The sequence below is a fragment of the Manacus vitellinus genome, unplaced genomic scaffold (assembly GCF_001715985.3).
Source record: "Manacus vitellinus isolate BGI_N305 unplaced genomic scaffold, ASM171598v3 scaffold_137_pilon, whole genome shotgun sequence".
NCBI classification, from domain to species: domain Eukaryota; kingdom Metazoa; phylum Chordata; class Aves; order Passeriformes; family Pipridae; genus Manacus; species Manacus vitellinus.
The window spans coordinates 232,204-246,324 of NW_021938987.1; the positions used below are offsets into that span (position 1 = coordinate 232,204).

Below are 14,121 nucleotides of genomic sequence, written 5' to 3' on the forward strand. Positions count from 1 at the left end.
TTGGCTTACAAATGTTTTAACAACCAGTGCTTTGAAAAATAAAGAGCACCTCTAGTGCTCTTTCCATAAGGATCTCAAAGGTGATGATGCTTGTTTTGGTGGTGTATTTACAAACAAAGAAGCAAAAAATGAACAAAATTTATTTTCCTAACACTTCTTATATTCATCACTCATATAAGTTCACCCATTTTATCAACATCCCACTGTTTCTTTTCAATTAATGCTGAAGAAACAAAGCAGTTTCTAGTTACTTGGATTGGAGCTTAATCATTTAATGTAACTGCTCTTAGAAATTAATTGTAAATATAGATATAGCTTTTTAAGGATTTGTTATCTCAACTAATTTCATTTTCTTACATAATCTACTATTAAATGGATTTGCAACTTTTTTGTTGCTTATGAAAGCCCAATTAACAGTTCTTTCACAGTTTGGTCAGTACAGCAATGGTAAAGGCTTTCATCTTCATTGTTTTTATTATGAGATTTTTTTAACAACTCCATTTCCCCCCTTCCCTCAGAAACAGCATGTGCAGTGTTTCTTTTGCTTGGGAAATTCAGCTACAGGGCTTTGACATTTGTATATTTGCACATTTCTATAGATATGGATAAATATTTGTAATATACCATATAAATGCACATACTCTTCCTGCTGTAAATGCCACTTCTAACAAGAAATCCACTGTCTTGCACAACAGGTATGGTGTCCTTGGTATTCCCAACTTGACTCAACCCTCCAACCTCGCCCTGTTCCCTGTACTTTATGGCAGTGGACTCCAATGTTGACAAAGTTTAATTTTTTAAAATTAATTAATTTATACTAGATTTTTCTACCTGTAGATGTGTGTAGATGGGTGGCTCAACAGATCTTTCAGTCTTACACATCCATTCCAACAAAGAGAAGAGTTCTGCACATTTTCAAACACATTCAAATATGAAATGCTGTTTAAACCTTTATCGTGTTGTTTATCCTTATGCAAGTCTGGCTGTCCACTTCTGGTTTGCTTGTTAGCCATGCTTCAGGCATACCTGGCATCTACTGATTTTTTTCCTCTGCTCTTGTCCTTCTTTAAGAGTTCCTGACAGAGGGGCTGATGCAAACTGCAGTTCAGGCATCACAGTTGTCAGCCAGAAACTGTATTCATTAGCAAAAAATTGACATGTCCCCCGCTGGCCCTGGCATTCAATGAATGGTGCTGATCTGAAGTCTTCTAGGCAACTTCCAGGTGACATAAGGGACTGTCCACCACCCTGATCACCAGATCCAGTGTGCTGGAAAGAACAATGAGAGAACTTGACAACTGTGCTTGAAAAATAGGTAAATTGTGTTAATCTGTCTTTTTTCTTACTTTATTTGCTTTTAATTGTACGGGTTTGGTAATCTTAAATTAGAGTAAGCTTTTTTTGCTGGAGAAAATCTTAATTTGCTCTGTAATGAGTTAATTTCAAAAGTGTAGAGCCAGCTCACTTATTTTTCAGGTATTTATCAAACTGAAGAAAGAAGTAGTCTGGGTTGATTCTGAACAATTCTGTTATCCAAACTGCTGCAAATGTAACTTGAGGATGGCATTAAACAGACCTGGAGCTCTAGTTCTGAAAACTGTGTCTTTGTACCTGAAAATCCCATTGTTTATTCCAGACAAGCAGGCAAAGCCTTTGTGATTTTAAGAAATGTGTGTTTTAAGGCTGTGAGTACAGAAATGCAGCTACAGCCAGGTTCTGCAATTTGGAACTAACCCTCATCTTGTTTCTTGTTGTGAATTTTCCTTTTTAATGTCCAGTAGGCATCAGATAATTTACTTTTCAGACCTAAAAATCTCTGAACGTTCAGAACACAAAAGCCGCGCGACAGAAACTTTTCCATACGATCGCGTGCCCAGAGTCTCACCATCAAAAAGGAATATCCTATCCAGAGGCTCCTCCAGTTCACTGGGCAGGGAGGGATTGACTCATCTTGGCTGTGAACTGCCACTGCCTGGGCTGGGGCCTCACACACAGCACATCTGCTGATGTATGGCTGGATTTCCTCTTCGGAGAGCGGCGCCATCGGCAGAGGAGCAGCGCTGGATAACCAGTAGGACTTGTCGTTCCGGCTGGCATAGTAACACACCTGGTTGATGTTACAGTAAGCAAAGGGCATGGTACTAAACACAGGGAGACAAGATCCTGCCAGACCTGAAAATAATAACAAATGATGCAAATTACTCCACTTCTAGGTAAGTTGAAATCCTGGCCAATGTTGCTGCAAAACTGTATATCTTAACAGCAGGTAATTCACAGATCTTAAACCTCCCAGACCTTTACCAAAACAGCTGGTTATATGGAAAACAGAGACTTTTTTACCAATAAGTGTCTTCCTTTGACCAATAATATTTAACTGTGTCACAATCCAGTATTTTAAATGTAGTTTGTCACCATGGGAAACAGTTATGATAACAAATTCTTAGCTGTGCCAACGCTGAAAAATAAATTAAGCAAGAGGTGGTGGCTGGTTTAAAAGGAGATTAGCTATTTACAAACTCATTAGGAGCAGTGAGAAACCAAATGCCAATGCTGATAAATAGAAAATTTTTGTAAAGTATGACAAGCCGTTGCTACCAGTGCATTAAGCTGAAATTTCAGCAGCTGTTCTATTGCCTTCCAGAAAGGTTTCACCGAATCTCAAAGCGAAATAAAAGCATTGAGGGATTTTGCAGAGCCAATCCTGCAAAATTCTCATCAGGCAGACATCAGTGGGAACTAAGAAGTGACTAGTGCATACTTCAGCATATTTCAGAGGTGAAGTTCTTCCAGAACTGAATTTAGAACAGTTTCATGATGACCTATTTAGTTAACACTAATGACTGCACAAAGTTCTGCCTTGAATTTTGTGTGTGAAGTGTTATTTCTGTAATGCCCCCAAACCCAAACACCTTCATTAAAGACATGTGACATTTCTGTACAGAAGCCAGTTTTGTTTATCACTGATAATTTTCCATTCCAGTACTAATAAAGGATCTGGAGCAGCCTGAGGAGGGAAAATGCCTGCAAAATCACAGGAGATGGGGACTCTGTTCTCTTTGAATTTTATTTTCACTGCTATTAGGAGACATTCTGTTAGCAACTGGCTCTCCTGGGGAATGCCAAACACACAATGAAAACATTTTAAAACATCACTGCTATTCTAAAAATATCTCTTTTTATTGCTCTTTTAAACACTTCTGTTTTGTTCAGCTTATTAGGTCCTTGATCTTTTCTCCTCTGAGACTTCTCTGACTTGTATAACAAGTCAACAAGAATTTAGGCAACTTTTTCTGTGCAAACTGCCACCAATCAGTTTCTCAGACTGCAAATCAGGCAGCTTATTTAGACAGCTGATTTTAGTCAGAACTGTAGAGGATGTAGAAGAAATGACCCAGGACACCAAGAGGAGCTGTCTCTGGGAGAAATTTCACTTTGGCTTTTCCAGAAAATATTAGCTTCTGACTCTTAAAAGCACAGAATTCTGCTGTACACATGACACATAATCTACTTGTAAAGCTTACTTACAGGGTCCAACTGTAACTACCCAACTTAACCAGCTCTTTTGCCCAAGCTGTCTCTACTGTAAAAAAGGCAGCTATTTGAGCGTGGCCAAATGAGATTTCTGACCTAGGAAAATCTCTCCAGACACTTCAAAGACAGCACAGAATTACTCCCTGGGATAAGTGAAATAAACCACTCATCTCTCCAACTTCTAGTCAAAACTACTTAGAGATAGAAATAGTTTTTCATTCAATTGCGTTTCAGCAGAAAGCCATTTTTAGTGGGTCACATAATAGGGCAGCATAACCAAGTTCATTATCATCAGTGTAAATTAGTTTTGAGACTGTAGTAAATAAGATTCTTGTCTTGTCTTATCATTCATTGTATAGATCACACCATATTAGACCTTAGCTGGAGAGCAATTATCACTACAATACATACCAAGATCTTGATTATGGGCTTTCTCTTGTCCTTCCAGGTACAGCAAACTATAGCCAGTCCACAATTTTGGCATCCCCTGTGGGCAGAGGGGTTCTCTGTCTGACTGACTGTGAAGGACGAGCAAGAATCCACTTTCAGATCTCGTGTGGGGGCCTGGTGGTCCTGGGATACCAGTCTGGCCAGGTGGACCTTATCCACAGAAGAAAGGTAAAAGAAATTTACTTGTATAAAATATAGCAAAAGTTCACACTAGCTATATGTTAAGTGTTCAGTAAGGAGTTCCTGACTCAATATAATACAACTCCACGGGCTGCCATGGGCAATAAAGACACCAGTGGACTTATGTTATCCTTTTTATGGGAGAGAAATGAACTGCATTGCCACCGAATGCTTGGTAGTTGGCTTTTCTATTGTGCCTCTGTCTTGTGCTGTATGGATTAAGAAATGAATGGAGGTGGGCAATGATTTCCCAGACTTACTCAGTGGGATGACTTTTCTGGACTGAATTTGAATCTTTGCGGTAACAGTCGATGCCCCTTCCTCACATATGTATTAAACCCTTCATTTATTCAGGAGCAGTCACAGTTAAAATACAATTTTAATTACTCCCAGACAGTTGCCCCATTAGCCCTGACTCAGAGATGCATGCCTATTGATATGTGCTGTGTGAGCCTCTGTGGTTAATTGCCTTTCTGCTTAATAATGGATGCTGAGATAAATTTTCTCCCAACAAGTCTTGTTATGAAATCATTCACAAATGTCTCTATATCAGTGTTTGAACTGAGAGGGGGGGGGAAAATATCATGGAATCTCAGGCTAGAGGTGGATGCATCCATGTGTGAACTGGGGGAGTAGGTCTATCCATCATCTCACACATCTCTCCCCCAGAGTCATGTTCCATTCTTACCTTGTGGCCCAGCATATCCTTGCTCTCCTCTGCTCCCTTGGTCACCTGGTGGTCCAGGTGCCCCTGGTAAGCCATCCTGACCTGGCAGGCCATATGACCCTTCTTCACCTTTTCCTCCTAGATAAATACAAAGGATGTGTTTTTCCTTCATATGGCTGCATTTAAGGTTATACATTGTCCAAACACAAAGGGCCAGTCACAGAACAGACACCAGGCCAGGGAGGTGCAGAACCCCTTTCTGCTGGGAATTCTCTTCACAACTTACCCACTCTGTGACCACAGTTGTAGCTCAGAGGCATGATTTTAGTAACAGCAGCTCCTGATAAGGTTTTACATCCTCTCTCCAGAAGCTTTGTGATTTACAGTTGATATTAAAGCACTCCCTACCAAACATTATCAGGCAAGCCTCTTGTGGAATTGCCATCAGGATCTGTACTGTGTCATGAGCTATAACTCATCCCTTAGGACCCAATTCAGCAAAGTCTTAGAACACACAGTGAACTCTCCTTGAAGTAAGGGATGCATTGGAGTACTTACAGAACAGGGAGGGACTGCAGAACTGGACTATATCCAGGGCAGAAGGGTAAAGACATTTTCAGGCTCCTGCTGTCCTCACCTTTCTGTATTTCTTATGTGTCCATACATTTTTACACATTAGCAGATGAGGTGTGGCCATGACAGTAAAAGCTGTGTCTCATTTGCAGGGCACAGATAGTGATGGGCCTGTTCACTGGCTACTTAAAACATAATCTGAATTCAATATTTACACTTGTCAGGTATTATTGCACTTAGCAGTGGTTTTCCTCTTTTGATAAAAACCAGTTTTCAGATGAGGGTTTATCTCCAGCACCCACCACAGTTGTTTCTCAGTAATGGTGTTTCACTCCTTGCAGATTTTGCTATTTAACCTGTAGACTGAGTAATTCAAGGTTCTCACAACATTCAAAATTTCCCCATGTTATTTTTTACTAGATTCATTAAGAAAACCTAAACCAGTCAAAACAATTATTAGCATTTCTATGTTGATTGCACAGTTATTCTGCCAAAGCTTAAGCACACTGAAGTTCTAGTAAAGCACATTGCTTTTGCAAATAAGACTTCCAGTTTGCCTTCCAAGACAGAAGAAAATTGGACTTCTCCTATCTTAATGAAAGGAGAAGGATTACTAAGTATTTCTTTATTTCTTTCATAAAACCAGTACAAATATGTGTCATTATATCACCTGGTTTTACAGAAACTCTTGCATGGAATCTCCTGGGAGAATATAATGGATTTTCCCGCTGGAGATACTGGATGTCCAGAGCAGCCACTACAACAAACTTCAGTTTCCCAAGTAGGGAATACCTAAAACCACACGAGGGATTCCACTATCTAAACTGAAGACACTATGCAGACAGGCTGTGCTTTATTTCCATGAAGATGTCTATCTATTGGAATCGTCAGTACCAGCATCACCCTTGTTTTCTTTTTATCTGTCAGAAGAATGTTTCAGTTTTTCATAATTTCTTTTTAAGATCTCTTTGGTCAGTTTTCTTTTCTGGTAACTTTTTCATGTCCTAACAGATAAAGAGCTCTATTGTAGCTGCCTCTTTGACTTCAGTGTCTTTTTAGGACTTTGGTTAGCAGAGCTTTGGGGTTCATTACTGCTAAATTTTAAAGCATGTATACTTTTAACATCCTTCAAATATGTCTAAACCATGGAAGTGGTTTGAGACATTGCTTTATCATTTGTTGGGAAAAAGGAAAAATACCATTTGAAGAACTCTTTTCTCAACAGTGCCTCATGCTTTTGCCCTCCCTGGCCTAGGAAAAGGGAATGTAGTGCAGGCAGTTTCAAAACATGAGCTTACCATGGGGTCCAGGGTGGCCTATTGGCCCTGGTAATCCTGCAGAGCCATCCTCTCCTCTTTGCCCTGCTTCCCCAGGAGGGCCTGGGATTTTAGGGCATGAATCATCTACTTTTCCTGGTTCACCAGGGTCACCTGGAATGTGTAACAGGAAAGTGAATTGGAAGACTGGTTAATGGCTCCCATGCGAAAAGTCAACATAAACGTGAGCTGACTTTGGTGTGGTCCTTTAGGGATGTTGTTTAGTGCTGGACTTGGCAGTGCTGGGTTAATGGTTGGATTTGATGACCTTGAAGGCCTTTTCCAAGCTAAACAATTCTATGTTTCAAATATTTGGTGTACAGTTCTGGTCGTAATATGCCCCAAACTAATTTGACTTACAGCCTAAATTCTACCCAGCTTTGGTGGAAGCACCTTAGCACAGGTAACATTTTATAGTATTTTGCCTATTTTGTTGCTGCAGGACCATCAACAATCAGGCCAAAAAAGCTAGCCTATAATAGAGATTTAAAATAATTATAATATAAAAAAATAAAGGATAGCCACATTTTATATAGTGAAAGTTACTGGGAGCTATTGCCTGTTTGCATTTTGGGACATAATTTAGTCAGAAGAAGAGTTTAGTGTCTGTAGTAATCCAGTGTTAGGATTCAAACTTTTACTAAGCCTTTGGTTAGAAAAGTATCTTGAGTGAAAACCAAAAAACCGATTCTAACTAGAAACAAGAGATTTCACAATTCTAATTGACATTATAGCATGGGACTTCTCAACAGCACTATCATGATATTGGTGCTAGAGCTATTTGTGAAACAGGTATTAGAACTATGTCCTTGTAGCAGTATCTACTATTCCTGGCAGCTACACCAAGAATGCCTTCTAATAAGAGTTGAATGTATCTGTACATAAGGGAGGTCCCACAAAAAGAACAATAATCAATAGTCGTGAACTTACCAATGAAACCTGAAGGATTTGAAAAATGGAAAGCAGATTGTGGCCATTGTGGTGCAGGTGGAAGCAAGTTTCAGGCATGTAAATTAGAGTAAAGAATGGAATGAGAAGTGAAATCACTTACATGAGGTGACATTAGAAACAAATACTTAGTTCAGAAATTTTTACGCTACTCAAATGAGAAATCAAGTTGGCAGTTGTGGGGTTTTTTTCTGAGCTTGTTTAAATTGTCTGTATGCAGGTAAACATTAGTATGATTATATGTGAATAGAAGGATCACAGTTACAGTTGAGTGACAGTGAGTGACAGGTTCATAACTACCTGTGGGACCTCTGGGACCAGGTCTTCCTTGAAAACCTTGGTCTCCTGGTTGTCCTGTAGCACCAGGTGGACCCTGTGGGCCAGGGATCCCCATAGGACCTGGAAATAAAACCAAACATAAATAAAATGAAGTCTGGCTGCTTAGGATACTTCAGCTCTGTAGTGTCCGAGAAAGAAAGAAATGCTCGCTTCCTCTTCTCTTCCCTGGTCCTGAGCTGAATTAAAACGTATGACTTTTCTGTTTGTGGAGATTGGAAGTGATTGGTGTAGATGGGATTTCTCTACAGTGTGTGGAAGAAACCGAATATCTAAATTCCTGTTTTCAAACTAAAGGATCTGTTGGAAGTCCAAAGCTGTTAATATGGGGCAGATGTGTTAATTCAAACACATCTGCATTTTCCATAGTTTCTCAAGACCCCTAAAGAGGCATCAAGGTTTGCCTATTTGGCAAACTCAAACATTTTACTGCCTTATCCTCAGATTGATAGGGGAGTCTTCCAACAAGCTGTTGGAAGCAGTGCATGTGAATCTGTCTCTACTCTCACCTTCTACCCCAACCCAATCTTATCTGTAGGTAACCAGGCAGAGCTAGGAAATGTCCAACCTCTGCCCCTCCTGCCTGGCCCAGTCTCCAATGGCAATCCCCTGGGCACAAGGCTCAGTTGCTTGGGGCTGGGCATAAGTGCATACTGTATTTAAAAACATCTCAGATCATACCCTTTGGGCCTTCTCTTCCTTGGTTCCCTGGAAGACCTCTGGCTCCTTGCTGTCCTCGCTGCCCAGGATTACCTGGTGCCCCTCGAACGCCGATATTGCCTGGATCTCCTCGCACAAAGATGGTCTCTCCAGGAGGACCAGGATTCCCAGGATGACCTGTGGTAATGGAACTTTATCCTTAATGTATGCACAAAGTTTAAACATCTAAAAATAGCATTGTTCCACTGGTTTTTGTTTTGTTTTTTCCCCTAAGATGTAGGACAGCCCTTGCATGTTTTTGGCAACACTAATGTTAGCCTTTATAAGGAAGAAAATAATAGGAATATTTCCCAAAGCTGTTTAGATTCTGTGCAAGCAAAAGGCAGCAAGTTAGTGGTACATGCATTGAAACACTGTTTCTCTATATTTATATTTCATATTATAGATTTATTACCATATTGCTTAGTCTGGAGATCTGTGTTTTGTCCTTGCTTTGGTGATCTATCCAGTGTTCCTCCTCTGTGCATGCACTGAGGTATTGACGGGTTTCTTTGTTCCCTATGCACTTTTATACATTGTTCCACAGACAGTAACCCTGTAATTCCTAGTAGCCTCAGGGGTTTTTTACATGATAAAAAGTGGTATTTTTAGTTTTAATACCTCTGATGCCATCTAAGCCAGGTGGTCCTTGATCACCTGGAGGACCAGGAGAAGCACTATCAGGAGATCTTCCCATAGGTCCAGTGGGTCCAACAGGTCCTCTTCTACCTAAAGGATCATGGGGTTTTTTTGAAAAGAAAGTAATTATCTGAGTTTTTTAGATCACAGACAGAAGTTGCTAAGTAAAAGAATGCTGACATGTGAAGTCATGGAGGTGATGTATGCTCCCACTTGTATATCAAACATACCAGTGATCAGGCTAATGAAGCCATCTTGTCAAAGTGAAAATATCTATCTTTTGAAATTTTTAATTCTTCCCATAAAATCTATGTAACCTTAGGAATGCATCCTTGCTCTTTAGCATGTTGCCACAAATAAACATGTTCTATTGAGTTCCAGCAGTGGGAGAAATGGCAACAATATAAGGTGAGTGGGGACTGTGAAGTCATTCTGCTTGGAACAGGATAAGCATTCACAGATTGTTCTCAGCATAAGGGAGTTCAGCTGATTCCTAAAAACCTCAGAACAAAATGAATTTACTAGCCTTAAATGCATTTTTTTCCTAATTTGTGATCTGGACTTCTGGAAAATAAGACATTAATGCCCTTATATGTTACAGGCAGAAAGAGTTACAGGTTACTATCCTCTGCATAACACTTTTGAACAGTCACAGCCTGTTAACATGCATGTTACATTCTGTTGCCTTCTATTTTCTACAAAAAAAACAAATCTAGTTTCTTAGGTCTTGCTTTTCACCCCACCCTTTCATTTACTCTCTAGTTAGTACTCCCTAATTTGCCAAAGCTGATCACAGTACACCATGGGATGCCTTGCCTATCCTATGTCAAGCAGCGTTAATACATCTCAGAATTAAACTTTCTCTTTTTTCCTCAAAAACACCATTCTGTAGACTCCTCCAGATCACAAATTAGTAACCAAACTGAGAAAAATTGTGTCTTCATCTTAGAATAATTCACCTCACCAGAATTCTCCTCCTGCTATTTTTCCTCTGTGTGTTATGTGACACTGTGGCAAGGTTTGGCAGCATAAAGCTAATGTCACTTCTAATCACAGAATTGCTGAGGCTTGAGTCTAACCCTCTCCTCAAAGCAGGATCAGCTAGAGCAGGTTGCCTCAGACTCTGTCCAGTTGGGGTTTGAGTATGTCCAATGACAGACACTTTGGTAATTTCTCCAAGCAAGCTGTTCCCATATTTAATTACCTTCATAGGAAAATTAAACTCTTCCTTATATTTAAGTAGAATCTCCTGTATGTCAGTTTGTGCCCATTACCTCTTGTCCAGTCATTGGACACCACTATGAAGAAACTGTCTCTGTGTCCTTCCCATCAGGTCCTGACACACGTGGATAAATTCCCCCGAGCCTTCTCTTCTGCAGGCTGAGCAATTCCCCCTCCCTCAGCCTCTCCTCATAGGACAGATGCTCAAACCTCTTAACTTTCTCAGTGGCCCTTGCTCTTTCCTATTTCTATGTAATTCTTATATCACCAGTCTCTTTAAATAATCATTGCAGTTCCATCTTGCATTTACATCATAATAGCTGACAGATTTCCTGTAGTTCTGTGACTACCAAGTCTTCTGCATTCTTTTTCTTCAGGAATTTTTTCCCAAGAGGCAACCCTACCTAGCAGTTCCCTGAGTCTGTCCAAGCCCATCATTTTCTATTCTTTTCTCTCCTGTAACATAACAAACAAGAAATCCCAGGGTCTCTGTATCTCTACTCAGGAAACATCAGCGTGTTATTACAACAGCAATGTTTTTAGGGAAGGAATATTCTGGGTGTGTATAATGTTCATCTTAGGCAGGGTAAGAACCTGCATGAGCTTAATTTCAATTCTGCAAAGCAGCACTAAGGAGAAAACCCTTTCTTACCTGGGAATCCTGGGAATCCCCTTTCTCCAGGGGGGCCTGGAATAGAAATACCAGGCCATCCAGGTTCACCTCTGTCTCCTTTTGGTCCAATTTCTCCTGAGTATCCTGGAGGCCCTGTTTCACTTTGACCTTTATAAGAAAACAATTATGTACATAAAGCTTACAGTGAGTACAAATACAGATGTGCAGAATAGAAATACCAGCTGCAGATGTTCCTCCTTGCAAGGGTTGCCTAGTGCTGTTTTTCTGGTTCTCTCTTGGAAGCTGGATAGAGTTTTGTTGAATCTGGCCCTAATTCATCTCTTTCAAAGAAAGCAATCTCTTTGCTTTAATGCTCTTCTTCAGGGGTTATTTTATATTGTGTCAGTTGTCTGTAACTTGAAATGTAAACTGCTTACATGGTTCTAAATTTAATTACCTATCAGCATATATTTGTAAACTGTAGATAGATGGTAAGCATTGGTTTTTGAAATGATGCTTCAAAAGCACATTTTGAAAGTTGCAAATACATCAGTGTGAGTGAAATCCAGGTTCTTCTTAAGTTTGTGGCACAACTCCCATTAAAGAATGGGGCTGGGATTTCACAAGTCTCCTTTTAATTTGTTAGTTTCATCTTTTACATATTAAAAAAAGGAGACTTGGCTCTCCTTTGAATCATCTGCACTGAACATCTTAATTTTTTAAACAGCCTTGAACCATTCCAACAAAACTATGTGAGTAAGGGAAGTTTGAAAGTTTTCCCCACAAATAACTGCAGGTGTGTCATTAGGCATATTCTAGATTCTGTTTGAAAGTTTAGTCTGAGCTTTAATGATATTTTCTGGGCGAGGCAAACATCAAAATAACATGCCCCTCTCCTTGCACCTTCAGTCATTTAAGAGAAGATTTTCTGTTGCACATAGCTATTTCCTTTCTTTACCTGGAGCTCCTGCAGAACCTTTTTGACCTTTTAGTCCATCCAAGCCATCCAGTCCGGGAAGTCCAGGAAGACCTGAAAGGTATTACAGGCATGACTGGGTGCCACAATAATCCTTTAAAATCACAATTAAAAGCTATACCTTTTTTTTTTTTTTTATCTGACAACACATTCTGGATCAAGATGGGGTATTTGCTGAATTTGATTCTTATTGACAACTGAAGAAGAGATCACACTGCACCTGAGTGCAGCCTTTTTGGAAAGGAAAATGTGATCAAATTGAAAAAAGCAATGAGAACACAGTTTTACTTCAAAGCAGAAAACATACCTTTCAATCCTATAGGTATTTCCATAGTGCAGTCAGCAGTAGGAAGCTTGGTATGGGCTAATTTATAGTGAACTTGTGTCTGTGTTTAGGCTGCTAGTGCTACATGTGGTTAACCTGTCCAAAGTTAGTTGCGTTGTCCCTTCATGACCTCATGACTGGGTTGCAGACACCACCTTAAGTACCTTAAAAATGTAAGTGCAATTTAATCTATCTACACTAAAAAGAGGCTAAATTTTCATCTGGTTTCTTTTCTCTGGTCCTGCAGCTTTCACACAGAAAACTCTGCTTTTTTGCACCACACTATTACAAAATTTTTCCCTGTCTAGCTCCTTCCTGGCACAGAAGATATGTAAGTTCTGTGTCTTGGTTCCTGTGCTCGATCCCAGCATGTCCTGTAGCACAACAATCTGCCATTTATCCAGAGAATGAATCTTATTGCTCTACTTAAGCACATATGAATGGACATATTTTTTTAAGTTTATGAACTGGTCAAATCTGGCAGAGACAAATTGCTGTAGGAACAGCAACACAAATGCCCTTCATCAACTACTTCATCTGCCAGATTTAAAGGTCCCTAGTTCACAGATGGGTCATATGAGAAAGGAAAAATAAAAAGGCACTAGAGTTCTCTAACAGGCACACCAAAAATTATAATCATATAGCTCTGCCCTCAGGAACTGTTGAATTATTTTAGTTAAAATTTAACAATGGATGAATTGAAAAGGAAAAAAATTCCAGCCTGTAGCAAACACCAGACTGGAAAATATTTAAATCCAGAAGATTGTTTGAAAACCTGAAAGACATTTATAATATACTCTCTGTGTAATCCACTTTATAATGGGGGGTACTAGTAATCCAACCTGTAATATCTTCTTGCCCTTAATTAACTGTTCTTTACCTTTTCATGACATTCTAAGTTTAAATCCTGCTTTCTGTAGCCTCCTTGTACTTTGGACATGTTCCCATTTTCAAATTTATGTAAGAGTTGCATTTGGGGAATTTAACAGTGGTATTTTAAAATTATTACCAACTCCTAACTAATTTTGGTCCCCAGGTCACCATTTCAAACTTTTTTGATCTTCGACTCATTCAGGCAAGATTGATGGCTTGGTTTACTTGCTTTCCAGGGAATTTCTGACACATTTGCCAACAATCCATTATAATATCAGCACTTGTAATTCTAGATTTTTGGATTGCTATAGTCCCATATTTCTAGGTACAGCTGAATTGGCTGACCTGTGCATGAACTACTGTTTCTGTATTGTACAGCCCAATTCAGCTTCTACTTCTACAAGTCATTCTGCTGATGTTCTTAATATTACTTTCTTTATCAAAGATTACTCACACAAGTAAGGCTTGCCAGACTAAGCCCTTAACTAGTAAAACTACTGTAATAAAGAAAATGGGATTATGCTTTGGTAGATGCTGTTTAACTGATTTTTTAAAAATCCTCAAGTTCTTTAGGCACAAGGCCTTTCATGTAAATGAGAACCAGTGGGACGGACAAGGCTCTGTACTTAGCTATGCACAGCCAATTTCATTTTTAATGCTGGCAACAACACTTGTTGAAAACAGCTCTAAGATCTATATTCTCCAATTGAATTAGAATACAAATACCATTCTGTTTTCATTACTGGGTATATTTTCAAAGTTGTTAGCCTTCTC

The 14,121-nt window shown here is 39.5% G+C and overlaps 1 protein-coding gene across 1 annotated transcript in view; it reads right to left on the reverse strand.

Moving 5' to 3' along the window:
• Window positions 1-345: 345 nt before the first annotated feature.
• COL4A4 (collagen type IV alpha 4 chain) overlaps window positions 346-14,121 on the reverse strand; it is a gene marked incomplete at its 5' end in the record, with an annotated part of 59,661 nt that continues 45,885 nt past the window's right edge. The window contains 11 exons of the mRNA XM_029958029.1: window positions 346-1,269; window positions 1,886-2,172; window positions 3,943-4,131; window positions 4,850-4,966; window positions 6,700-6,831; window positions 7,648-7,656; window positions 7,966-8,064; window positions 8,683-8,838; window positions 9,322-9,429; window positions 11,213-11,341; window positions 12,132-12,203. Coding sequence (XP_029813889.1) covers window positions 1,006-1,269; window positions 1,886-2,172; window positions 3,943-4,131; window positions 4,850-4,966; window positions 6,700-6,831; window positions 7,648-7,656; window positions 7,966-8,064; window positions 8,683-8,838; window positions 9,322-9,429; window positions 11,213-11,341; window positions 12,132-12,203 — 1,562 coding nt within the window. The remainder of the gene's footprint in view (window positions 1,270-1,885; window positions 2,173-3,942; window positions 4,132-4,849; window positions 4,967-6,699; window positions 6,832-7,647; window positions 7,657-7,965; window positions 8,065-8,682; window positions 8,839-9,321; window positions 9,430-11,212; window positions 11,342-12,131; window positions 12,204-14,121) is intronic.